The sequence below is a fragment of the Podarcis cretensis genome (genome assembly GCF_951804945.1).
Source record: "Podarcis cretensis genome assembly, chromosome: 5".
In the NCBI taxonomy this organism is placed as follows: Eukaryota; Metazoa; Chordata; class Lepidosauria; order Squamata; family Lacertidae; genus Podarcis; species Podarcis cretensis.
In genome coordinates, this window is record NC_137174.1 from 86,975,644 (window position 1) to 87,000,681 (window position 25,038).

At 43.4% G+C, this 25,038-nt stretch overlaps 2 protein-coding genes and 1 long non-coding RNA gene across 3 annotated transcripts in view; 2 read left to right on the forward strand and 1 right to left on the reverse strand.

Annotated features, from left to right (window-relative positions):
- Positions 1 to 25,038, forward strand: part of GPR160 (G protein-coupled receptor 160) — a 333,442-nt gene that overhangs the window by 158,011 nt on the left and 150,393 nt on the right. The window lies entirely within an intron of this gene.
- On the reverse strand, positions 582 to 7,181 carry LOC307217205. The gene is made up of 2 exons (XR_013839428.1): positions 3,275 to 7,181; positions 582 to 2,896 (listed from the first exon to the last, which is right to left on the reverse strand). It is a non-coding gene; the product is annotated as an uncharacterized lncRNA (long non-coding RNA).
- Positions 10,713 to 24,299, forward strand: CLDN11 (claudin 11). Its single transcript, XM_079978319.1, has 3 exons — positions 10,713 to 11,115; positions 17,494 to 17,658; positions 23,152 to 24,299. The coding sequence occupies exons 1-3, from the start codon at positions 10,890 to 10,892 to the stop codon at positions 23,382 to 23,384; spliced, it is 624 nt and encodes a 207-aa protein (XP_079834445.1). The 5' UTR covers positions 10,713 to 10,889; the 3' UTR covers positions 23,385 to 24,299.

A 25,038-nucleotide genomic window follows, 5' to 3' on the forward strand; every position in this document is an offset into this window, starting at 1 on the left:
CTGCTGAATGCTATTATGAAAAGGAGTTGCTGAAGTAGAAACTGAGATATTTTATTTTCAAAGCTTCCTATTCACTCTCAGCTTCTTTGGGTAACTCTTCAAGCAATGATGACAGAAAATTTCACTTTTGATACAGTTCTTTGAGGATTCCCAAACACTTTTGGAAGTTTGAAAATGTCAGCCTTATCTTGTAGAGTGGCAATTTTAACCCTCAGCTGAGTGGGTTACTTCATTAGCAATAAAGTTCTCATTCCTGGATTTTCTTTGAGCACAGGAAAGTGGGTGGGCTTGACATTTTAAAAGTATTTTAAAAGTTGAGGGGGAACAAATGGAGTCTGTGATATTGTGAAAGTTATGCTAATAAGGTTCACTTAAACGGCAAAGTAAAATTGCTGTCATTTGTAAACAACATAGTTATTAAACCTTTACTTCTTTTGAAAAGAAATGCTAACGTTTAGTGTGGTTATAGGTTGGTGCCAGTAATCAAGTAGTTCAGTTCCAGTGTTTTTTCCAATGGAAACCAAACAGATAAAGTATATTAACAGAAGGGAAATAAATTGGTGTATTATAAAAAAAAAAAATTTAGATGCTTACGTATAAACTTCAATGGACAATTTTTTTGTTGGTGGAAACCTGAGTACAGTTTGGGTTGTCCAGAAGGAAAGGCAGTTCTGTTATATAGAAGGTAAAATAGATCAGGTAGACAAATATCTAATTGCTCAAAAGTATTGTATTTGAATGGCTTTTGGTGAAGAGGGGCGGGGCAGGGTAATCATCTTCAAAACCTAGGCCTATATTCAGATCATTGAACATAAAAAGCAACGTGATCAATATATTTCACAGAAATTCTAGCTGCGTTGCCCTGTCCTAGCTATAGGTGCTGCATGCCATTGAGACCACAAAAATGTGTGTGGGATATGCATTGCAACGTGGGATGGGATGGTGCCTTTGCACGAACAACCAGATCCAGCTCACTGGGTGAGACAGACCTGCTGCTCTAGCTTTCCAGTAAGTGAGTTGCTGTTGCTTACTGGAAATGGGTGGAGATGTCAGATCATGGCAAGCACACATACAGGGTAGCTGCATTTGCACCCCAACCTCCCTGCCACATCCCCTACTCCCTTCCGGTAAACAGCATCCCCACCTGCTAGGAATCTAACATAGTGGCTCTGTCTCACTTGACAAGCCACTTCTGCAAACGACAATTGCAGATAGTGATGTCCATCTCTGTGTGCATTCCCATCTGATCTGCACGTTGTGAAGGCCTGCTACATATGTAGACCTGGAGCATTTACCGTATTTTTTGCTCTATAAGACTCACTTTTTCCCTCCTAAAAAGTAAGGGGAAATGTGTGTAAGTCTTGTGGAGCGAATGCAGGCTGCGAAAAATACGGTGTGTTTTAATTTTTTTAAAATATACACTCTTTATTTAGAGACCATTAAAAATACCATTTCCAGTTATGTTTTGCTGGCCTGGGCTTTTTGGGGGGGAGTAAGGGTGGGATAGAAACTTAATAATAAAATAAATTCTTTTTTTCAGCTCTTCAGCTCCCCAGAGTGATCACAGCAATCTAAATTAATAAAAAGAAACCAATGGCATCATAAAACGATAGTATAACACGCATAGCAACAAGCAGGTGACAGTATAAAATGAAACAGACTAAATGCCGGACAAAATAAAATGTATAAGTGCATTTCTGGATTTAAGGGTACAGGATCTGCGCAGTCTGTCTCCTTTGATAAGTCCACAAATCAGGAGTCAGGCTGTCTTTAAAGGCGGCTCCATATAAAGCAAATTATAGTAGTTCGGTGAATATGTTACCAGAGCATGCAAAACAATAGCAAGGACCTTGCCACCCAGAAAGTAATGCAGCTGTTGCACAAACTGAAGCTGGTACAGCACACTTCTGGCCACATAAAAATGAAAATTCAGAAGGACCCCCTGAATCCAGGAACCTGGAAAATTTATATCCTTTTTTAAATTCAAATTTATATTTATATTCGAGGGAAGTATGACCGTCTTAGAACAGGTAAATCCACAATTTCTTGGGGTGTTAAACCTCTCAACAAAAACAGATCCATCTTAACTGGATTGAATTTGTACACCCAGTGTCTATAATTAGGCCTTAACCATTACACCTGCACCTGTTGCAAAGGAAAAAAGGGCTGAGTGATGTTGATAGCATAACACCCTGTCTTCTTGGACAATTTCCCCAGCAGTTGAATGTAGATGTTAAATAACACAGGGATTGGAAAACAAACTTGTGAGACTCCATAACACAGCTGCCAAGTTTGTGGGTGGAGATCAAGACCTGGTGAAACAATTGTGTGGTTACATCCCAAGCAGTCAGCTTGTGCCATCATCACAAAGCTTTTTTTAAAAAGTGGTTGCTTGGAGCTGAACCTAGTAGAAAACGGAAGTCTTGGGATTGGACATTGCTGCCTAAAATGTACATCTTAAGCAGCTAAAAATGCTAAATGCTGTCTCTGCCCACATTTAACTGTTCACCTCATAGTGCTTCTAACATGTAATAGGTTTTGCATGCCTTTATTTGCTGTTTCAATAATAGTGCAGTACTACTGAAGAAATAGCTAAATTTTAATGAGAAATATTATGCTCACATGTTTGGGTGTTTTGCATCCTTAAATATTATTGCAGTGGAATATACCAATTTCAATATTTTATTTTGCCAGAATAAATTATGATTGTGTTCATTTTCAAAGCAGGTAAGCATATTCCACTGTTGGTCTTAACAGGTTATTTGTTCAAGTACAACATGCTTGTGAATTTTTTTTTGCATGCTAAAGTATTTTGCTGCTATTTAGCACATTTCAGACAAATGGGGGAAGAAGTAGAGCTAAGTATCACACATGCTTGTTTTACATTATAAGTTATCTTAGGGACGCGGGTGGCGCTGTGGGTAAAAGCCTCAGCGCCTAGGGCTTGCCGATCGAAAGGTCGGTGGTTCGAATCCCCGCAGCGGGGTGCGCTCCCGCTGCTCGGTCCCAGCGCCTGCCAACCTAGCAGTTCGAAAGCACCTCCGGGTGCAAGTAGATAAATAGGGACCGCTTACCAGCGGGAAGGTAAACGGCGTTTCCGTGTGCGGCTCTGGCTCTGGCTCTGGCTCTGGCCAGAGCAGCGATGTCACGCTGGCCACGTGACCCGGAAGTGTCTCCGGACAGCGCTGGCCCCTGGCCTCTTAAGTGAGATGGGCGCACAACCCCAGAGTCTGTCAAGACTGGCCCGTACGGGCAGGGGTACCTTTACCTTTACCTTTATGGTAATAACTCCGTACTTGTTTCAGTCTTTAACTTGTTTAGGCATTCAAGTGATCAATCAAAAGTAAATTGATTGGTTGCTCTTGGTACGTCTCTTACTTTCCTCTTAGGAAGTATGATCCTATAAACAGAATCAGAAAGACTATTGCCAGTGGCCCAGGGTAGTCAGCAGAGGTAGATTCCTGAAGCAGTTCTTGGGATATGTGGGAAAAGGTTACATTTGGGTCAAAATCACTGAACCTAGATTATTTATCCATTGATTGCACACCTAAAAACTGAAAACTATGGGGAATATCAGTGTTAGTCATAGTTGGAATTGACCCACTGAAATCAATGGACTTAACTCACTCAGATGCATTGATTTCAGTGGGTCTACTCTTGGAAGTATGACTAACACAGGGTATCATCTTTTATTTTGTGATAATGGTAATCCAATAGATCGTTGTGCTTCCCACTAAAATCAGTGAGCACATCTTACTGTGTTGAATTGTGGTCACTGTTCTGCTATTGGGTGTCAGAAATGGAAGCTACTATTTGATTTTCAAAGTTCTGAGTCTGTTTTATCTAGTACTTCCCCCCCCCCTTTGCAAGGTAAAGGTGAGTTCAGACATAAAATTTTGCTTCTCACACAGTTATCCCAGGAGACTCTTTCATGTAGAGATGGAAAGCATTAAGTAGATGCTGTGTGTTGTTGACCAGTGGTAATAGCTAGTTGTAGGAGGTGGGGAAATCTCCTTGCAATTATGGAGGTGGCTGTTGATCAGTAACCAAGTTAGCTTGCTAACAGCTTTCATTAGTAATATATGTAATGTTTGAACTGACTCTAAGAGAGTGTTTGAGCCATTTGGTAATTAACTCTCTTGGGATGCTAGCAGTCAGCCAATGTTTGCTTTCCTTTCCTGAATACCGGGAGAAGCCTGGCCTGATCTTAGTGCAGGGATGGGTCTGTTCTAGATGCTGCTAGACTACAATTCACATCACTCCCTGACCATTCCCAGTTGGCTGGGGTTGATTAGATTTGGAGCCTAGCAACCATTGGAGACAACAGGTTTTCTATCCTCTGCTACAGAAAGAGTTGAGCCACCACTGAACTTTGGACACACTCCTTCCTGAATGTTACTGCAACATAATGCCTTCCTTCTTTCTGCCCCAATTTTCCATTATAAAAGCAGTTTTATAGAACGAATGATGTCACAATTTGTTATCATGTTTCTATTTAGACAGGATTTGGTAACTAAAATGCCAGGATCAGCAGTGTTTGTCCTAAACGTTGCTTTAGTTGCAACACATATCGGAGATGAACATGTGGCAATTTTGACTATATTTTAGATGTGTTCATAGTAGTAATAATTGGTTGACGTGAGAGAGAGAGTGTGCGCCACTTTCAGGTTTGTTTAATGTCTCTGAAAATTTGTAAAACCAAATGACACACCAACTTATAATCAAAGAAATCATAACTGTAACCCTTAAATTGAACAGTTAATTTCAGTCTCCTTTACATAAGACTTCCCTAGATGTTAAGTAATTAATACATAGAAGTGTGCCATAGGTGTCCATAGCCACCAAGAGATAGTTTTGTAGTAAATTGTAAATAGTCTATGTTTTACAGCAGCTAGTTTCTTACATTTATCTCTTAACATGACGTACCTAATGGGTGATTTACTCCATGCCTATATAGCTTGAATTGCATACAAGGCTTTGCCCATTTACAGAGACCTATGACAAATTTTCCTGTAAATTCAAATTTGCTCTTTTAGACTTAGCATGCTCATTCTGTATGTTAATAATTACTGAAGGCTTTTCTTTAAAAAGTCATCCCTGTGTTGGCCTTTTAGATAGGTTTGTTTCCAATTTGTCTTCTCCATTAATGTTTCTGAAAAGCACTAAAAACCATACCATTAGAAGCAAGGCTGCCAAGAATACTTTTAAGAAAAAATCTGCTTCTTGGTATCCCTGCTTTTAAAAAAACCAAATAGTGCAGGGTGCAATTGACTCTGCAGGAGATGTTAGGGAGCGAAGTATCTTACCATTGTGGCAGTCCTAAAGACTTTCATCCGCACTTGAAGACACAACCCCTTTGACATTAGATCAAAAAGCTTTAGCAAAGTGTGTTCAGACAAATTGTTCTTTTACTTTCCAGTAGGTCTTATATCACTTAGCTTGAGTATTTGAGGTAAACATGGTAGTTATGGGGTATATTTTACATTCTTGGATTAATTTTATTATATATTTAATATATTGATAGCTGTAAAATCATTTGTACATAGTTAAGGTATCGTAATGCAACCCCTGCAGTAGACTAGGCTGTGGGGCTGTAGAGTACTATGAAGCAGTTTTGCCTACTTGCTGCTGCTTAGTTCCACATTCTTGGAGCCTCTAGTGACCTGTACTTCCACTTTTCCCTTAGCTTCCGTTTGAAAGGGCAGAATTTGCCATAAAAACAGCTGTGTGAATGGCTGACTGATGTACCTTGGAGTCATTTTCATAGGGCTCTGTAGCTGACCTCAAAACACTTTCCAAGTCAGCTTCCTATGCTAAAGTTCATTTGATCTTAGAAAAGCATAACTTTTTCTTTGCACAGGAGAACGCGGATAAATATATACCATTAACATGTTTTAAAACCCTGATAATATAATGTAACAAAATACTTAAATTCTCTTGTAATCCTATGCTTGAAATATTTATGCTGCAGCTGTAAAATATCTCTGTCCAGGAACTGGCAGCTCGATCTCTTTGTTATACTTGCTCTGCAACATTTTCATCCATTACATCTGTGGTAATGTGAGGCAGTCCATAATTCCTGTCCTGGAAATCTTTTGATATTTTTGTTGTTGCAGATGCTCTCTGTTATAAAAGCAAAAGTCACACATTAAACAGATTGCACAACTTTTTTTCTTTTTCTTTTTGTAAACCCACAATGTAGAGGATACTTTGAATTCTCTGGTGCTCTGAAATATTCAAGCACAGTGAAACAAGTTCTTATTTCCCCCCAAATGAATATCCTGATAAGTATAGCAATCCATTATATTCTTTCAAATACCTCACCTTAACGAGAAAGGAAGCACAGTTGTAATGTATCTAAATCACTCTAGTGAATCCATACAAATTATTGGTTTGTAAATGTCCGGATGCAGCTGTGTTGCCTTCCAGAATAAGCAAGTCTATGACAAACTTCTATTTTGTATGTGTTCATGATGCTTTTGAAAGTATTTATTGATGCTGATACCTTAATATATTTCCACAATCTAGAGCAGCATGTGACCACCTTCTGTTTGCTCAGCAGGACCTTTGGTATTTACCTGGACCAACAGTTTCTCATGCCCATACAGCAAATCTTTTTTGAAGTTTAAAAATTAGTTTGCAATATGTCCTATGGTTTGCTGTTCATATATATCATATATGGTTTGTTGTCCAGCTGGGCATCTACAAAAGTCATTGGACAAACATAAAGTACCTTTCTGGATTGCGACAAGATCTTTAAAGAAAATAATTTATAGACTTACTAGGTCCTGCAAAACATTCAAGGCAACAGGTGGGATTACTGGAGTTAAAAAAAAAATCAAAAGTTTTTTAAAAGGTTGGTGCATACCAATAATTTTTGACGTTTTGCCAATGATGTACAGTTCTACAGTTGGAGTTGCTGTAATTGCATTACATGACACACAAAGCTGGCCTCTACCTCATGTGATACAAAAACAGATATTTTGTATGGTTTTAGTAAAACAAGATGCATTTATCTGGTCACTTAGTTTACAAATTTTGAATTCTATTTATTGAAACATGACATACTGTGCTCTTAGCTTATACCTCAATTGTATTTTGTGCAGTTTTCCATTTTTCATGCATTGTAAATATCCTGTATAGATTGTGGATCCACATACAAATAAAAACAATTCTAATGTCAAGCACTTAACGTTTTGTGTACTTTGTACATATAGTATGTGAATTGGGTGTTTGTTCAAGATATTTCTCAATGCTAGTTTTGTGCATTTGACAATGTACCATTCACTCTAGTATTCATAACGGCATAGATCAGCAGTCCTGTAAGGCTGGAGACAGACAATAGTTTTAAGAGAGTTGAATGCCGTCGGAGACATCATGTTTGCACATTTCAGTTACCCCATGTTTGCTTCTATTGAAAGAGGTTTTTCAGGTATTTCAGTTAATGTAAATAATTGTACAATGAAGGCAAAAGTGACTTGAACATAAATATCATGAAAGGGGATTCCCTTTCAGTTCCTGGTGTGTATGTGTGTATAGAGTATTCCTTTTCAAGAAAACTAGTTTATTTCATTAATTCTTAGTATGTGACAGCAAAAAAAGAATTGTATTTCCTGCAAGTGTGTGTGTGAGAGAGAGAGAGGGGGGGGGGCGAGAGAGAGAATTAAGGCATTTTGACCCAACGGAAACTGTCCTTAATACATTTTTAATAATACTGAACAAATACTGTCCTACCATAAAGAAGAAACACACCTTTCTGGCTACACATGAATCTGGCAATTGACCAGTAAGTGAAATTCTGACCAGGCTGGCAAAATTCTGACTGGCTGTCAACGCTGCTCCTCTTACAGGTAATGGATCGGAGCATTTATTATTATTAAAAACAATTGTATATCACCCAATAAAGAACATTCTCTGAGTAGGGAGTGATGCAATTTAAAAGCCAAAAAATAGAATAGATGAAAAGCAGAAAACTACATAAAAGAGCATTAAAAAACTAAAAGATCTAAATGAAAAATGCCTTATATGGCAAGGAATGAAATATATATGTTGTTCCCTTATACATGATGGGCTGGCCCTTCTGTGCAGGTCCATAACTGCATAGTAATCCAAACTAGTGCCTTCTATGTGTGAATGAGCCATCACAGATTGAAAAACAGCAGCAGGAATTTTATAAACAGCAACATGTTCACCTGGCAGTCATCAAGTGTTGAGTTCTACAGCTCTCAGGTTGGTCTTGGGGCTGGGGAAGCAGAGCCCTGGACGTTGGACTTGAGGTCGATCTCTAGTAGCATCACTGATTGTGAATAGTTCATGTGATAGGCACATACATTGTGTGAACCAGGCCTATGTACAGCAAACTTAACTCTCCCGGGCTTGGAGCTGTGTACCTAATCAGTCTGGAGTGCAGTTCCAGAAAAAATCCACTAGTGGTCACTGCAGGCATATATCAGTGGAAAGAAACCCAGATGTTCTGTGGCGCTTTCGGCACAGAAGAATATTTGAACATTCGAAGCACCAGAAGAAGCAGATTCTCTTTAGACTGTTCTCATTTGAGATTCAGACAGCCAGGATGCAGAGTGAATTTTGTTCTATTATTACAGAACTTCTTTATACTAAATTAAAATGCGTATTAAAATAGTATGCTTTTAAATGAATTTATTCTGAGCATCATAAATTACACCTTGATTTTAAATGCATTGTTTCCATATAGCTGTGTTTAGGATTGGGGGTTCAGCTGGCAGCTTCATTATACGCCAGGCACAAGACAAAAAGCCTTCGGCTGATTAACATCTGATACCCTCTTAAATTTATGTGTGGAAAGGAGGGCGGTTATCGGTTTGTTTTTGTTCTTGCTTTTATTATGCATTTTGTGCTTTTTATCTTGTATTTTTGTGTTGTGAGCCACCTTGGAATCTTTAATTAATAATAAAAATCACTTAGATTGGGCGGGGGACCTGTGACCCTCCAGATACCTGCTGCCCCCCCCTCCCAATTTGGGTAAGGCAATAAAAGTGCTGAATTAGAGTTTGAGATTAATAATAAAGTGGATGATGCCCTACCCCTAAAAAACCTCTCAACCTGATGAGATGGATGCTGTTAATGAGCGGTTTGTTTGTGGATTCAATATTCAACCTGCTTTTTATATATATATATATATATATAATATTTATTCAAATTTTGAAAATTACAAAAAGGAACAATGAAAAATAACAAAGACATAAAAATACATACAAACAATTAAAAAAACAAAAACAAATCAGACCTTTACATAGCTTTCTTTCCTTTACTTATTTCCTTGACCTCCTCACACCTCCCTTTTTTGTATTCTAATTCAATTAGATGTTTCAGCAAATCCTTTCCAGCTTTGTTTTTATCCTAATAATTTATCTTAATATACTGTAATTCTCGTCTTTCACCAATTAATAAATCAATTTTAACCTAATCCTTTATATCATTTCTGCTAAAACCACATTACTTCATTCCAACAATCTTCTAACATTCCTCAATATTCAACCTGTTTGGAATGAGTTTGTACCCTTACCTCCCTGCCAAGCATCCAGCTTGCAGTATTTTTTGGGGGGCGGGGGAGGGAGGTTCTGGCAGGCCAGCTGGCATCTACAGTACATTTGCAGTACATTTAATCATCTAAGGATGCAAACCCCCCTCAGATAGAGGACACCTCCAGAATGCCAGTGTTTTGCAGGAGTGATACAGGTACATACTGAGGAATGTAGGCTGCACACGTAAAGTGGATTAAAACACTGTTGCTCCACTGTGACAAATCCACTTGGAAAAACAACAACAGACTTTTTGTGGTCAGGAGACTGATGGAGAAATGCATTTTAAACTGTGGAATGAAAGAATGATCAATATCAATCCATAGTAGGCCTTGTTGGGCATCTGCCGAGGCCCACACACCTTGCAATGGGGCCACTGCCATTCATGGGTTCTTCCTGGTCTTGCAACTTCCTCTCTAGAAAAAAATAAATCACTTCCTCTCATTCTGGGACAGAGCCAAAAGTGCTTTGCAAAATCTGTCCTCACGCTGCAGTGGATGGAGTTTTGCAATTATTTAACTCCGTTTATTAATTATTTCCCATAAAATATCTCAAAGCCATTTCACACACACAATCACAAGCTCCCCGTACAAAATTTCATATATAACAACTACAAACACTTTCCTATGCAAAAATCATTTCAAATTCAGTACAGTGGTCCCTCGGGTTAAGTACTTAATTCGTTCCGGAGGTCCATTCTTAACCTGAAACTGTTCTTAACCTGAAGCACCACTTTAGCTAATGGGGCCTCCTGCTGCTGCTGCGCCGCCAGAGCACGATTTCTGTTCTTATCCTGAAGCAAAGTTCTTAACCTGAAGCACTATTTCTGGGTTAGCAGAGTGTGTAACCTGAAGCGTATGTAACCTGAAGCGTATGTAACCCGAGGTACCACTGTACAGACATCGAAGGCTCTTCAGTGTCACATGGAAGGCCTGAGCCCCTATCTGTGTTGTAGCTTCTTCCTTCTGGCTTTTATTTTTGAGTTCAGTAGGCTAACTTCTCCCATTGTTTAGTTGGAGAGATATTTTTTAAAAAAAGAAAAGGGGGGAGGGAGATGAAACACACCCTTGGCATTTTGCATGACACCTCTCATCAAGCTGTGTGGGAGTGGACTCCTCCCAGAGGCCGAACTAACTGATGTGAGGCATCTTTGTATCCTCCAGCCCATCATCACATCAGCCTCCAGTCCTCTCTGCTGACAGCTCAAAGGCAGACCTTGCCACTTTGTGCTCCTCAGCCTCTACGCTTCTTTGACTCTTGCAGCAACCCTCAGCCACCCTCTTCTCTTAAGCTGCTGGGTTGCCTGGCTCACCGGCCCGGGGGAGAATCATGGTTGCCACCTGCTTGCACCTCACGGGATTTGTGGCTAGCTTTGTCGGCTGGATTAGCTTGATTGTGGCAACCTCCACCAATGACTGGGTCGTGACTTGTGGCTATACCATCACCACATGCAGGAAGATGGATGAGCTGGGGTCCAAAGGGCTGTGGGCAGACTGTGTCATGGCAACGGGCCTCTATCACTGCAAGCCGCTGGTGGACATCCTCATCTTGCCAGGTATGGGCTATCCAAAAACTCCCAAGGGCTGCTTGGGACTTTAGGGCAGATTGAAATCAACAGTGCAGCTCCGATGGCTATTTGGTTGCATTCATGTGCAAGGTGCTTTTACAGAGTAACAAGCAAAAAAATGGAAAAGTCTCTGTCCCAAGGATCTTACAATCCACTGCTGGGAAAATAACAGGGACTGGAGGGAAGGAGGATGGGAGGAGAAAGTTAAGCATTCAGGAAAGTTAAGAAGTTTTACGAAGTGGGAGAAGTGTGTGCGGGTATATTGACTTTGGTAAATGCAAAATCTGGCTGAGAAATTATTATCTTTTTTTTTTTAAAGAAAAAGTTGCTTGGGTTCAGCTTTTGCTGAAAGTTTGACCAGGCAGCATTGATCTTTAATCTTGTATGTTGTGGTTAGGGAAATGCACTCTGTGCATGCTCAGGCAAGCAGACGGTTATTATTTTGCAGAAGTGGAAATCTTGGAAACTCCACAGACGAAAGATGGATTAGCATATTCTTTTACCACCAAACCCCACTCTGGTTCTTACAGTTCAGTCCCAAGTATACACAAATATGCTTTAAATTCCACTGAATTCAGTGGGAGTAATGATCAAATAAGGTACCTCACATCTGGATGCTGATAGGGGCCTCTCCAGGTTTAATTTAGTGGGTATGGATGGTTGAATTCAAACTGAGGGCTTCTGAGCTTGCACTCTGTGCTATTACGATGGTAGAGGATATTTAAATGTCTGCAGAAGAGCAAATACTGGTTTTGCTCTTTTTTGTTATATTTACGTGCATGCTGCTTTGACATTCTTTCTTAAACCGATTGGTAGGAGAGACAAAGGAGAGGGCTGCTTCTTCACACAGTTCGCAATGCATTTATGCAACTTGCAGCCACAAGGTGGTGGTGACGGTCGCAAGCTTAGGAATCTTTAAGAGGAGATCAGACAAAATTCACAAAGGGTTAGAGAAGGGTTGTGGTGGATCAGTGAGAGAACATGCCGCATACGCAAGATGTCCCAGCTTCAATTGTGCAAAGAGAAGCCCTTGTACAAGGCTTCCACCAAAGGGGTTCATTCAGGACAGAACATCTGTTTTGCATGCAGAAGGCCTCAAATCTATTCCCTAGCATCTCCAGGCAAGGCTTGGTTGATACACTGGGAGCTACTGTCACTGAGGCAATACTGAGCTAGCTAGTAAAGGTAAAGGGACCCCTGACCATTAGGCCCAGTCGTGACCGACTCTGGGGTTGCGGCGCTCATCTCGCTTTGTTGGCCGAGGGAGCCGGCATACAGCTTCCGGATCATGTGGCCAGCATGACTAAGCCACTTCTGGCGAACCAGAGTGGCACACGGAAACGCCGTTTACCTTCCCGCTGGAGCGGTACCTATTTATCTACTTGCACTTCGATGTGCTTTCGAACTGCTAGGTTGGCAGGAGCAGGGACCGAGCAACGGGAGCTCACCCCGTTGCGGGGATTCGAACCGCCAACCTTCTGATCAGCAAGTCCTAGGCTCTGTGGTTTAACCCACAGCACCACCCACGTCCCTGAGCTAGCTAGATCAGTGGTCTAATTCAGTATAAGTCTGCTTGCTGCTGACTGACTACCTGTCTTAAGGCTGATATGCAGTCTTAAAGTTCAGAGGCACAATGCTCTGAAGAATATGAGCTTACGGGGAGCAACAATGGGAGAGGCCTATTGCCTCCAAGCCCTGCTTCTTGGTTTCCAGGGGGCATTGGACTGGCCACTGTGAAATAGGATGCTGGACATGGCTAACCTTTGATCTGATCCAGAAGGCCTTTTCTTATAATCATACTTTTTTTGCTGTGCTGATAATGTATAGGATTAGTGTGATGACATGAGCCACCTACTATAAGCTCAAAGACGAGGGGAAGTTTGAATCAGAGACCTTTTGGTTTCACACTGTTACCCCCTGCATGCTGTAAGCTCTCATGGGTGGGCAACTTGTAGGCCTGAAATACAATGTGAGGAGCCTATCTGTGCAGGGACTCATGCAGAGCACCACTGCGTTAAAAGTTCCTTGCCATGCTTGCATGCTAGTGCAGTGTTCGAAAGAATATAAGAAGACTGCTTCTGGATCTAATTAATGGTCTGGCTTCATGTGTTTCCCAGTAGGTACGAAGATGGCTCTGGGAAGCTCACAAGCAGTCTATGAATGCCTCTCCTGCTGTTGTTTCCTAGCAATTGGCATTTAGAGTGCCTCTGAAGCTGGGAATCCCACATTGCATCGCAGCAGCATTTAAGTTGTGCACAGAGGCTCCTTGCACACTCAGTGTTCCTCTTTGCCAGTCTCTAGTTTGCTTACACGACAGGGCACACAGGTTGACTGCTTAACGTTCACCCAGTGTAAATGTCAGCAGAGGAAGTGTGGTCCATGATGAATCAGAAGACCATGGGTCAAAGGATGCCTCCTGTTGCACTGTCCTTTGTTGCTTTCCAAACTGTGTGTCTGGCTACGGTGTGTCACACGAACATTCCCCATGCTCCTCCCGGGGCTGGAAAGGGTTTAGTTGAACCTCCAGTTTCCTAGTAAAACTGGATTACTGTGTCGTGAAATGAGGCATGTCCAAAAAGGTGTGTCACCAGCATGAAAAGTTTGGAAAGCTCTGTTCTGGGCCTTGTGGTTTTATGCTTGCTTCCCATAGGGAGCTGATTGGCTTCTGTGAGAACAGGCTTGATTGGTCAGTGGACTGATCTAGCAGGCTTTTCTTATGTCCTTAAGCATCTTCTCTGTGATTTTTTTTTTAATAACGCCTAATATAAATGCTTTTTGCTTTCTTTTCTTTTTTTTAAAGGCAGTTGTTGGCCTTCATTGACAACATTGCTGTAGCAGTGGATCAGACCAAAGGCCCATCTGGGCCAGAATTCTGTTCTCACAGTGGCCAACTAGATGCCCATGGGAAGACCACAACAACACTCTCCCCACTTGTGATTCCCAGCAACCATTAATGGCCTTATCCTCCACAAATTTTTCTAAGCTCCTTTTAAAGCTATCCAGGTCAGTGGCCACCACCACATCTTGTGAAGAGGTACCAGGGTCAAGCCAGGACATTTTGCTAGTTGAAGGAAAAAAAGAAAATGGCGCTTCCCCTTCACTTTCTCTTCTTCTGCAGTCCTCACCACACACACACACACACACACACACACACACAGCTGCCTCTTCGCAGTGGTAGGGGAGTAGAAGGAGGCCAGGGAGGAGTGGGTGGGGGTTGGCAGGGGGGATGGATTCCTTGGATCTGCTGCCTGAGGCGGTTGCCTCACCTTGCCTCATGGCTGGCCCGGTTCTGAGAAGTAATTTGTTTTGTCTATCCTGATTCTTCCAACATTCAGCTTCATTGGATAGCTCTGGGTTCTGGTATTATGCCTTCACAATGCTACTTGTGGACCTCTCAGATGAATCTGCTTGGCCACTGTAGGATACAGAATGTTGGACTAGATGGAACTTTGCTCTGATCCAGAAGGGCTTTCCTTTCAAAATACCAGGTTTTCCTCTAGCTGTTCTCACTGTATCTGTTCTGGCCTAGACTTCATTCAGGCTCCAGAATTTTTAATTTCAAGAGCATACTCATGCATACTTTAGCTGTTTCTCTAGCTATAGCTATAGCTGGATACGGCCTCCCCCTTTCACAGTCAAGTAACTTTTTGTTTGGACTACTATAATTTGTTTGATGCAGTGCTACCCATGAAGACAATATGGAGGCTACCACTGGTGCAAAATACAGCAGCCAGAGCTTTAATGGACCACATCACATTAGTCCTAAAAAAATAATCTACCTGCTGCCTATTTGTCACCAAGTCCAATTCAGAGTTTTAGGTTTGAGAATTTGAGTTTTAGGTTTGACTTACACAGGCCTCACCAGCTTAGAACTCATCTACCTGAAGAAGCACTGTTTTGCCTGGGCTCTGAGATCATCTGAAGGGGTCCTATTAGTAATATCACCACTGAGTGGCAGGGCCAGTGCATTTCGTTGCCTGAGGCAGAGTAGTGAATGGTGCTCTGTTTTTTTCCTCCTCCACTAATCTGCTTAGCATCCAAGATGTGTGTTTTTTTATATACCTGAGGCAGAAAATCCCACAAGTGCCTCTGCAAGTGCCTTGGAAGTAAAAATACAACAATAACAAATTACATTTTCACTGCCCTTTCATGACATCCAAAATCTGCTGGCTGAGGCAGCCACCTCACTCTGCCTAATGGTAGGGACAGCCCTGCTGGGTGATATTCTGTGGTTTGCAGGAGGGTCTTATTGGCAATGGTACCTCAGTTTTGGTCCACCGTCCCTCAGACCATGTGGTGGGCCAGACTATATTTTGGAAAAAAAGGGAACAAATTTCTATGTCCCTCAAATAACCCAGAGATGCATTTTAAATAAAAGCACACATTCTACTCATGTAAAAACACACTGATTCCCGGGCTGTCCATGGGCCAGATTGAGAAGGCAATTGGGCCACATCCAGTCCCCAGGCCTTAGGTTGCCTACCCCTGTTCCAGACCTTTGAGTGATGAGATCTTTTGATCTGTTTGCATTATACAGATAGGTGTGTGAGTTTTCCTCATTACATTATTAAGAGTAATAGTTTGGCTTATCTGTTTTACATGTTGTTACCCATCCTAAGGTCTTTTGATGAAAGGGGGTGGGTATAAATCAGAATAAGTAAATAAAAGCCAAGTCCCTCTGCCCCCAGTCTCTCTCTCTATACAGTCATACCTCCGGTTGAAGTAGCTTTGAGATAAGTATTTTCAGGTTGCGTGCTGCGGCAACCTGGAAGTAACGGAGCGTGTTACTTCCGGGTTTCGCCGCTCGCGCATGTGCAGACGCCGCGAATTGTGACCCATGCATGTGCAGACGCACGGATGCTGGTTGCGTTCTCTTCAGGGGCTCCGGAACGGATCCCGTTCGCATCCAGAGGTACCACTGTATAGTGCTCTCCAGTTAGTGGAGACAACATTTTCAGAGTAAAAATAATACTGGCTCCATACACACCAGGCATTTAAAGAATCCTCCCTCACATATCCTAGGAACTGTAGTTTGCTAAGGGTGCTGGGAATTGTAACTGTGTGGGGGTGAAACTACAGTTCCCAGGATTCAGAGCAGGCTTCCTCAACCTCGGCCCTCCAGCTGTTTTTGGCCTACAACTCCCATGATCCCTAGCTAGCAGGACCAGTTGTCAGGGATGATAGGAATTGTAGTCTCAAAACATCTGGAGGGCCGAGGTTAAGGAAGCCTGATTCAGTGTGTGTGTGTGCTTCACCGCAGTGGCGTAGCGTGGGTTGTCAGCACCCGGGGCAAGGCAAGTAATTTGCGCCCCCTAACCCATGGATTTGCGCCCCCTAACCTGTGGATTTGCGCCCCCTAACCCTAACCCCCAGATGTTGTGCCTGGTGCGGCCAGCCCCCCCTGCACCCCCCACGCTACGCCACTGCTTCACCGTAAATGTATTGTATGTAGCCATTGTAGCTTGAGTGCTGGGAAAATGTAGCATCGCTGCAGTAGAATGTCTGGATACACGCAGTCCAGACTTTAGATCTCTTGCAGGTAAGGAGTAACAGTTGCACTTCTGCTGTGCAGAAAGCAAATTGTCTCGAAATACTCTTAGGAGAGTTTGAAAAGTCAAAATTCCAGTCTTTGTTTTCTCATGGACACACCTGTGGAGAGCTTGCTGTTTCGTTTGCTTCGGAAGCAGAATATCACACACACCAGCTTTTTTTTTTAGAGGCCCCTCATGCATCACCAAGAAAAGAGGCCGAAAGAGCGCAGCAGATTTGCATAAAATTTGCATATGCAACTTAGACACACAGATTCACATTAATAAATATTTGTTATAAATTGAAACGCAATGCACCTCATTATAGTGGTGGAGCAGATGCCTAAATCACATGCTAATTGCTGATGGACAACTTCAAGGCCCCTACTTGCCCTTCTGGGGGTTTTTTAGCTTCGTGTGAAGCAATCATTTAAAGCGTGTGAGATCCCCCCTCCCAAATCCTTGAAACTGCAGCTTACCCCTCACAGAGCTACAATTCCCAGCACCCTCAACAAACTACAGTTCCCAGGATTCTTTTGTAGGGGGAGTCATGCCCTTTAAATGAACAGCATGTGTGCAGCCTAAACCTTCAAACCATACTTGAACTGATCAGCCCTTCAAACAGAGGACTCCTTCAAACAGAGGGCTGTGCTCTGCAAAGGAGGACACATGCCCATTACTCAAAGGGTACGGATGAGAGGAAGGGGCGTGCATGCATTCCTCTGTGTAAATGGATAGCCGTCTGGATAAGGCATCTGAACTGTCTCCAGGTTTTCAGATCTCCTTACTGCATCTTGTAGGAGGCACCTGAGTTCTGAACGCTTTTTCCTTCTGGCAGGGTACGTCCAGGCATGTCGGGCTCTGATGATTGCAGCCTCAGTTTTGGGACTGCCAGCTGTGTTTCTTCTGGTGACTGTCCTGCCTTGCATCCGGATGGGCAACGAACCTGGAGTGGCCAAGTACCGGCGTTCCCAGCTGGGAGGAATCCTGCTAATACTCTTGGGTAAGATATGGGCACAGCCTGGCTCACTCACTTGCCAGTGACGCCAACCTAATCTGCAAAAGGCCACGTTTTCCAACTGGGGGATGCAGTAGTATTTCAAGGTGTCCTAAAGGAAAGCCTGAGTTTGTAGGAACCTGGGGAGAAAGATAAGGACTTTGCAAACATTACAGAACCCAGACTCTCAGAATGACCTAGAGGGTCCATTTAAAAAAAACGGAGGCTGGAAAACAGTACACACTAAGGCAGCCTCCCCTAAGCCAGTGCTCTCCAGATGTTGCTGGACTACAGTTTCCATAATCACTGAGCACTATCCATTCTAGCCGGGGCTGATGGGATTTGTAGTCTAGAGCTGCCAGACCTGCAGGACTGACCTTCAGTCTCCAGGGTTGCCTTGCCTCTTCTAGGTGGCAGAAGAAGGGCTTGAATCTCCAGGTGGAAGAAAGTGCCTTAAATCTGTTTGTTTCTTGAGAAGACTACATGTGCAGCTTGCAAGCTTCAACCTGGCTGAAGCCAGCCTCACATTATTGCTTAGACTCTCTAAAGCAGCAGTTCTCAACCTGTGGGTCCCCAGATGTTGTTGGACTACAACTCCCATCATCCCTGAGCTCTGGCCCTTGCTAGCTAGGGGTGATGGGAGTTGTAGTTCAACAACATCTGGGCACCCACAAGTTGAGAAAGGCTTCTCTAAAGGGAGGGAGGGTCCTGCCCTCCTTGCTCCCTGTCCATAGTTGCCTTTCAAAGGAATCCACATTCCTTTGTAAGAAAATATGAAATAATGTAAAACCATTTTTGCAGGCAAAAAACAAAAACAAACAATGTGTGTGGGGGGTTGGGGTTGACAAGAAACTTTCTGCACCGGGTACCACCTGACCTTCCTACGCCTCTGCTCCCCAATTAACCTCCATCACCAGGGCTCAGTGATGGGAGGGAGAGCAGAGGAATATCACCAGGGGCTGCTCCCAAATCTCACTTTGGGGCCTTGAAATCTCAGGGTCTGAGATACCCCTGACCTCGCAACCCTATTGTAGCCCACATCTTGATGACAGCAAATTGGGGAAGGCTGCAGGAAGGCTTATTACTATTCCCCTGCCCTATCCCAGGAGCAGCTAACATTTTGCAAACAGAGTGCAAAGGCCTGGTTCACAGCTGTAGACCTTGCTGCTATAAAACCCTGGAGAGGGAGACTTGTCCCTGTTTGCCCTCCACAGCTTTGCTCAGGGTGGGGTGCTCCCCTGGCAGTGGCTTGGAGCATCTCTCAGTCCAGTCTATGTCCCCTCCCCCCCCTTCCAGTGGGGTGGAAGACCCAGTCAGTATCACCCTGATAACAATGAGCTCCACAGTCTTCTCCAGCACCTGTGTATTCTCAAGGCCTCCTCATCTCCTAACAACAGGCCTCGGTGTCTTGTTTTCACCCGCTTGTTTAGCTGAGGGGGAGGTGGGGGGCGGCTGAGGAGAGAGTTGCCTCTTTGTGCCGTCCTGCCCCCTGAAGTCGGCTCTCTCCCTGTGGCAGCCAGAGCTGACATCATGCCTTATTTATAGCAGGCGCTCTGTGCGGTTCCCCCCAACACGCCAGAGAGGATAAGCGGAGACGTGTCCAGCTGCAGTAGAGGCTTCGAGTTGTCTGCAAGCCACACTATGTAGGCAATAAAGCCTAAAGAGTGGTAGGAATTGTCAGGCAAAAACTGGTGGACTAGTTTCTTGCTGTGTCTTGCAGAGATGGACCTAGGGTAGTGCAAAGTGCAACGCAGACTGAGGAGAACATCAGAAATAAACAGGCCCATAGTTAATGGGGGGCTGCCCCCTAAATGTTATTTGCCCCCCAATTTTCTTTCACAAACAAATACTTAAACAAGCAAGCAAGCAGGAAAGCTTATGTTCGAAAGGTCCTATTTTCATGCTTTCCCCACCTCCTTCCTCCTGCTGAGGGAAAAAAATCCTGGACTAGATAACCCATGTGGTTCGTTCCAACTTTGCAATTCCATGATTCCATGATATACCATACTTGTCTCTTAAGCCAATAGGTCTGCATATCCCTGCCTATTGACAGCAAGTAGGCAACTTCGCTGTATTCTTTTCAGTGTCTGCTTAAAAACATTATTGTTTAGGCAAGCCTACCCACAGGCTTATAAATGATGGTGGGAATTTTAATTTTTCAATTTTTCAATTTTTGGTATATTTTTAAGTATTGTAATTTTCTCTTGGATTTCATTGCTTTATCTTTTTGTAAATTGCTTTGAGGTGATGGACTCTCCTTCCTTGGAGGTTTCAAAGCGAAGGCTGGATGGCCATCCCTCCTGCACAGACGAACCAGTTGAGATTGCAGGGGGTTGGACTAGATGACCCTGGGGACCCCTTCCAACTCAACAGTTCTATGATCCAATGAGGCATCAATTAGTCATTGCTTGTACTGAGCTAAATGGACTCATGGTCTTAACAGTGCAAGGCAGCTTCCTTGGTTCCTATGTGACTGTGTGCTTCTACTTTTGTTTTAAGCCATGCTGGCTGCTGTGCGAATGGCAAAGAGCACAGCATATTAAATATTTAGATACTGCCAGCCTCCTAACCACGGTTGGGAGATCCGGCAGCAGTGCATCTGCTCCAGGCCACAGCAGAAGACAGCAGGCAACGCAGAATAGCTGTTGGCGGCTTGCCAGGAAAATAGCAAGCTCTGATCTTCCAGCTGATTTAATGACAGCTGAAAACAGAGGTTGACAATCATATCAGAGGTGCCCACCCTTCCATCCTGCTTGATGGTTTTTTATATGCCCCCTGTAACCCTGTTTGCTCATCATATCTGACAGCATATTGGAGTTTTAATACACAGAATGAGGCTGGAAACAGAGAAAAGAATTTTCAAAGTGCTTTAGGCTGTGTGGAATGTTTTTTAAATGGTTTGGAAAAGCACAATATGATTGATCAAAGGCAGCAATGAGGCATAAACAAATATGCAGTAAGGCAGGGGGTAACCAATGTGGTACCAACCAGATATTTTGGACTAATAATAATAATAATAATAATAATAATAATAATTTATTTATATCCTGCCCTCCCCAGCCGAAGCCAGGCTCAGAGCGGCTAACAACAGTAAAATAATACAGCATTATAAAATCAATTCATTATAAAATCAGTTCAAATCAAATCAATGGCAACCATTGGGCTAGAGTTCTCTGAGGATTACTAAAAGAGGGGGTAAGACTGTGCCTTGGCCAAAGGCCTGGTGGAACAGCTCTGTCTTGCAGGCCCTGTGGAAAGATGTCAAATTCCTCAGGGCCCTATTCTCTTATGACAGTGTTCCACCAGATCGGAGCCACAGCCGAAAAAGCCCTGGCTCTGGTTGAGGCCAGCCTAACCTCCCTGTGGCCAGGGACCTCCAGGATGTTTTTGTTTGAAGACCGTAAGATCCTCCATGGGACATACCAGGAGAGGCGGTCCCGTAGGTACGAGGGTCCTAAGCCGTATAGGACTACAGCTTCCATCAGCCCCAGCAAGCATTGTCAAGGATGATGGGAGTTGTAGTCCCCAACATCTGGAAGTCACCATTTTGGTCACCCCCAGTCACTTCCAGCAATTCTTCTGCAAGCTTTTTTGTAGGGATTTTCCTTTGCGTTCAACAAGCTTTCTTCTCAAACAGACACATGTTTTGGGGGGAAATTTGAATGTGAAAAAGATACCTTTAATGGGTTTTGAAAATTAAAAGCCTTTCCACAACAGAGAAATAAAATACGTTCTAGAATATCTAGAGAACAGATATCTAGGCATGTCTGATTAGTGCAAGAATCTCCACTTGCTCAATAGGACTTTATTCCCTCTCCTCTCCCGTGTGCCCCAAGCAAATCCTGCTGTGAAGTGTTGGGGAAAACCCAGAATGGATTTAAGGGGCGTGTAGAGCATGCAAACCCTATATGTGAGCAAGGTGAGTGAGAACTAGTGTGTTCATTTCCACCCCTCATGCCAGCAGCTCAGTTGCCAGAAGTGGCTTGCGGGATGGGATGGAGCTGCTTTGCTCGCTTCCCAGCAGCGGGGGGGGGGGGGGGGGGGGGGCTTGCTGCTGGTTCCCAGGAGGGGAAGAGGGAGGGAAGGTTGGTGTGGTGCAAACGTGCTGGCAAGAGCACTCGGTTGGCTCTGCCCTGTGTTTGCACAGCGCTGACCTCCCTGCAGCCTCTCCCTCCTGTGAGCCACACAATGATGCACCTGCTAGGATGCAGCAGAGCAGCTCTGTCTCACACTGCGAGCCACTTCAGCTCATTGCCCTCCAGCTCATGCTTCCAGGACCTCGTGACAACATTTATTCATGCCATTGGTGCCAACATGCACCACAGCTGCTGATTCCTTCCCAACACCATCTCCTAGGCCATCTAGGCAACAGCAGACCCTCTAAATGTCCCTGTTTCCCAGGGACAGTCCTGGATTTACAGAAGCCGTCTGGGTTTCTGATTTGATCCTGGAATGTCCCGCTTTTCCTTAGGACGTCCCTATTTTCATCGGAAAAATATTAGAGGGTTTGGGTGCCTGCTCTTCTGCTCCCCCACCTGATGAAATTAGGGTTAAAGGAAGCCGACAGGTAGGAGACAGTGTGTGCTTGGTTCCAGGGCTGTGTTTGTTGTGATGCTCACAGCAGTTCCTCCACCTTGCAAAAGTGCCCAAAGGCACCCTAAGGCTGGTGTCCCCTTATCTGATGCTACCCGCTCTCACACGGTAATAGCCTCCGCCATTTTGTGTCACATTCTCCCACTGGCTAAATAGTGTGTTTGTTGCTTTTAAACCCAACTTTTGTCCCTGTTTTCTTTTCTCCATTCCCTCCCTCTCTCTGTGTTGTGTAACCTCAGCACTTTGACACTGCCTCAAGACATCTTTCGATGTGGTCTCTGGAACAAATGTAGCTGTACCAAAGTTTTGTTGTTATTTGACTGATTTCTCAGGGACCAAATCCAGCTCAGCTCTCTTCCACAGGAAATAAAGTATTGCCCAGTTTGATGATTCTCAGATGTGGAAGCTGTTTTCTTTCCCTCTTAAAAAGCGTGGTTTTTAAGATGCATATTATCTTTTGAGGGTCTTATTGCCTTTGATTCCTGTGGCTTAAACAGGAAGTGAAGGTATTAGGCAAGGCCCTGGAAGACTTAAAAGGAAACCATTCCCATCTCTGAATCACTACATGAGGAACATCTAATATTTGGAATACTGTGCACAGTTTGGGTTACCCCATATCTTTCTCCAAGGGGTGATCCACCTATTTTAGTGTACTGTTTTGTGATGTATTTTCTGTTTGTTTCACGGATGCAATTTTATTGTTGATTTTGTGCTGCACATTTCTGTGACCCTTTCCTTAATGTTGGCGGGAGATAATTTTTTGCAAATAAATGAAAGCAACCCTATCTCAGCGCAGATATCACAGAAAAGAACAATTAAAATTATTACATGTTTGCATGATGTTCTGTGCTCCCTGCTGAACAATGACCATCTTTCTCTTTCCTTTTCCCCCAAATATTTCCCCAGCTCTGTGTGGCGTTGTGGCTACGATTTGGTTCCCCGTGAGTGCTCACCGTGAAACCATGATCATGAGTTTTGGATATTCCCTTTACACGGGCTGGATTGGGTCTGCTCTTTGCCTTTTTGGCGGTTGCATCATTGTCTGCTGCTCGGGTGACGCGGAAACATTTGGCCAGAACCGTTTCTACTATGGGTCAGGATCCAGCTCCCCAACCCATGCTAAAAGCGCCCATGTATAAATGATCCTGAGACTTCCTGCGCCTTTATCACCAAATGTTTCAAAACGGGTGGATGGGTTTTCTTTGTGCTCCAGGTGTTGCGCTTGCTTGCATCTTTGCGCAAAGGTTGACCACATCCCTTGCAGAAGATTCAAAGAAACAGTGTGATATTTCTTAAGCAATAAACTCCACCGGTTTGCCTTAATAGAAACCTGTAGCAAAAATAAATAAATGACGAGGTCAGCCCTTATAAAAGTCTCACTGCCCAAGGCTTATATATTCAGTGTTGAAACATTAAGTTTTCCCCTCTTTCCTCCTTCTCCCTCAGTCTAGGAAGGTAGTTAACAAATACACACCTGGATTGTTTGAATTGCCAGTCTTTTTCTCAGAAAAAGTGACCAACTACTTCCTTTCCCAACTCCCCCAGATCCAAGGTCATCCTTTGGGGGAAAGTTACAACGAAAGGGAGAGGAAGACACCGTACTTTCCCATCTGCACAAATGTTTTCTTTTTCACGAGATTAGGGAGTAATCTCTTTGCTTTCTCGGCAAAAGTTTTCAAGGAATTTGATCACTTTAGTAACAGTGTTTTTGTCTAAACGCATCAGTATGAAGGAGATGAAGCGAAAAGTTTCTAATTGCAAGGTAAATAACAGTTGTACATAGCCTTAAAATACATGCGGTGGGGCTGCTCCCCGCAGCCTTCCCTTCTTTTGTACAGGTTTGTTGCTAAATGTAGTTTATTTTTATTTTTTACTTTGTTCCAATTAATTTGTATTCTGACATGCACTATTGAAGTGGAACTTATCTTAAAAAATTACTATAATCTATCAGTTGCCAGTTCCGTGAAAAAATCCAATGAATACTGATGATGCTTTTGGTCTTTAAGTGAAATACTGTAAAATACACAGAAATAAATGTTGAAATTACTAGTTTATTTTCTTCTCCTTGTGCTTGTGGCTTTCTTATTGTCCTGTGTTGTTTTCACTCCGTCTTTCTAGTAGATCTGAATGTGTGTGTTGTATAGCTATAAATATATTTGTAGGAATAATGATGATAACACAAACAAGAGCAACCCGAGGCACCTTAAAGACTAGCAAATTTAGTGTGATATATGTTTTAATGGACCCTGAGATTCTGTCCAGTTTGAACATTTGACCAAGTGAGGGATAGCCATCAAAGCCAATGCACCAGTGAATTTGCTAGTCTTTAAGGTGGCTCTTGGGACGCAGGTGGCGCTGTGGGTTAAAGCCTCAGCGCCTAGGGCTTTCCGATCGAAAGGTCGGAGGTTCGAATCCCTGCGGCGGGGTGCGCTCCCGCTGCTCCGTCCCAGCGCCTGCCAACCTAGCAGTTCGAAAGCACCTCCGGGTGCAAGTAGATAAATAGGGACCACTTACTGGTGGGAAGGTAAACGGCGTTTCCGTGTGCTGCGCTGGCTCGCCAGATGCAGCTTTGTCACGCTGGCCATGTGACCCGGAAGTGTCTCCGGACAGCGCTGGCCCCTGGCCTCTTAAGTGAGATGGGCGCACAACCCCAGAGTCTGTCAAGACTGGCCCGTATGGGCAGGGGTACCTTTACCTTTACCTTTAAGGTGGCTCTTTACTGGTTTTACTGCAATGAACATAACTACTTCTCTGGAATTTGTAATTCTAATAGCTAAATTACATAATAAATTG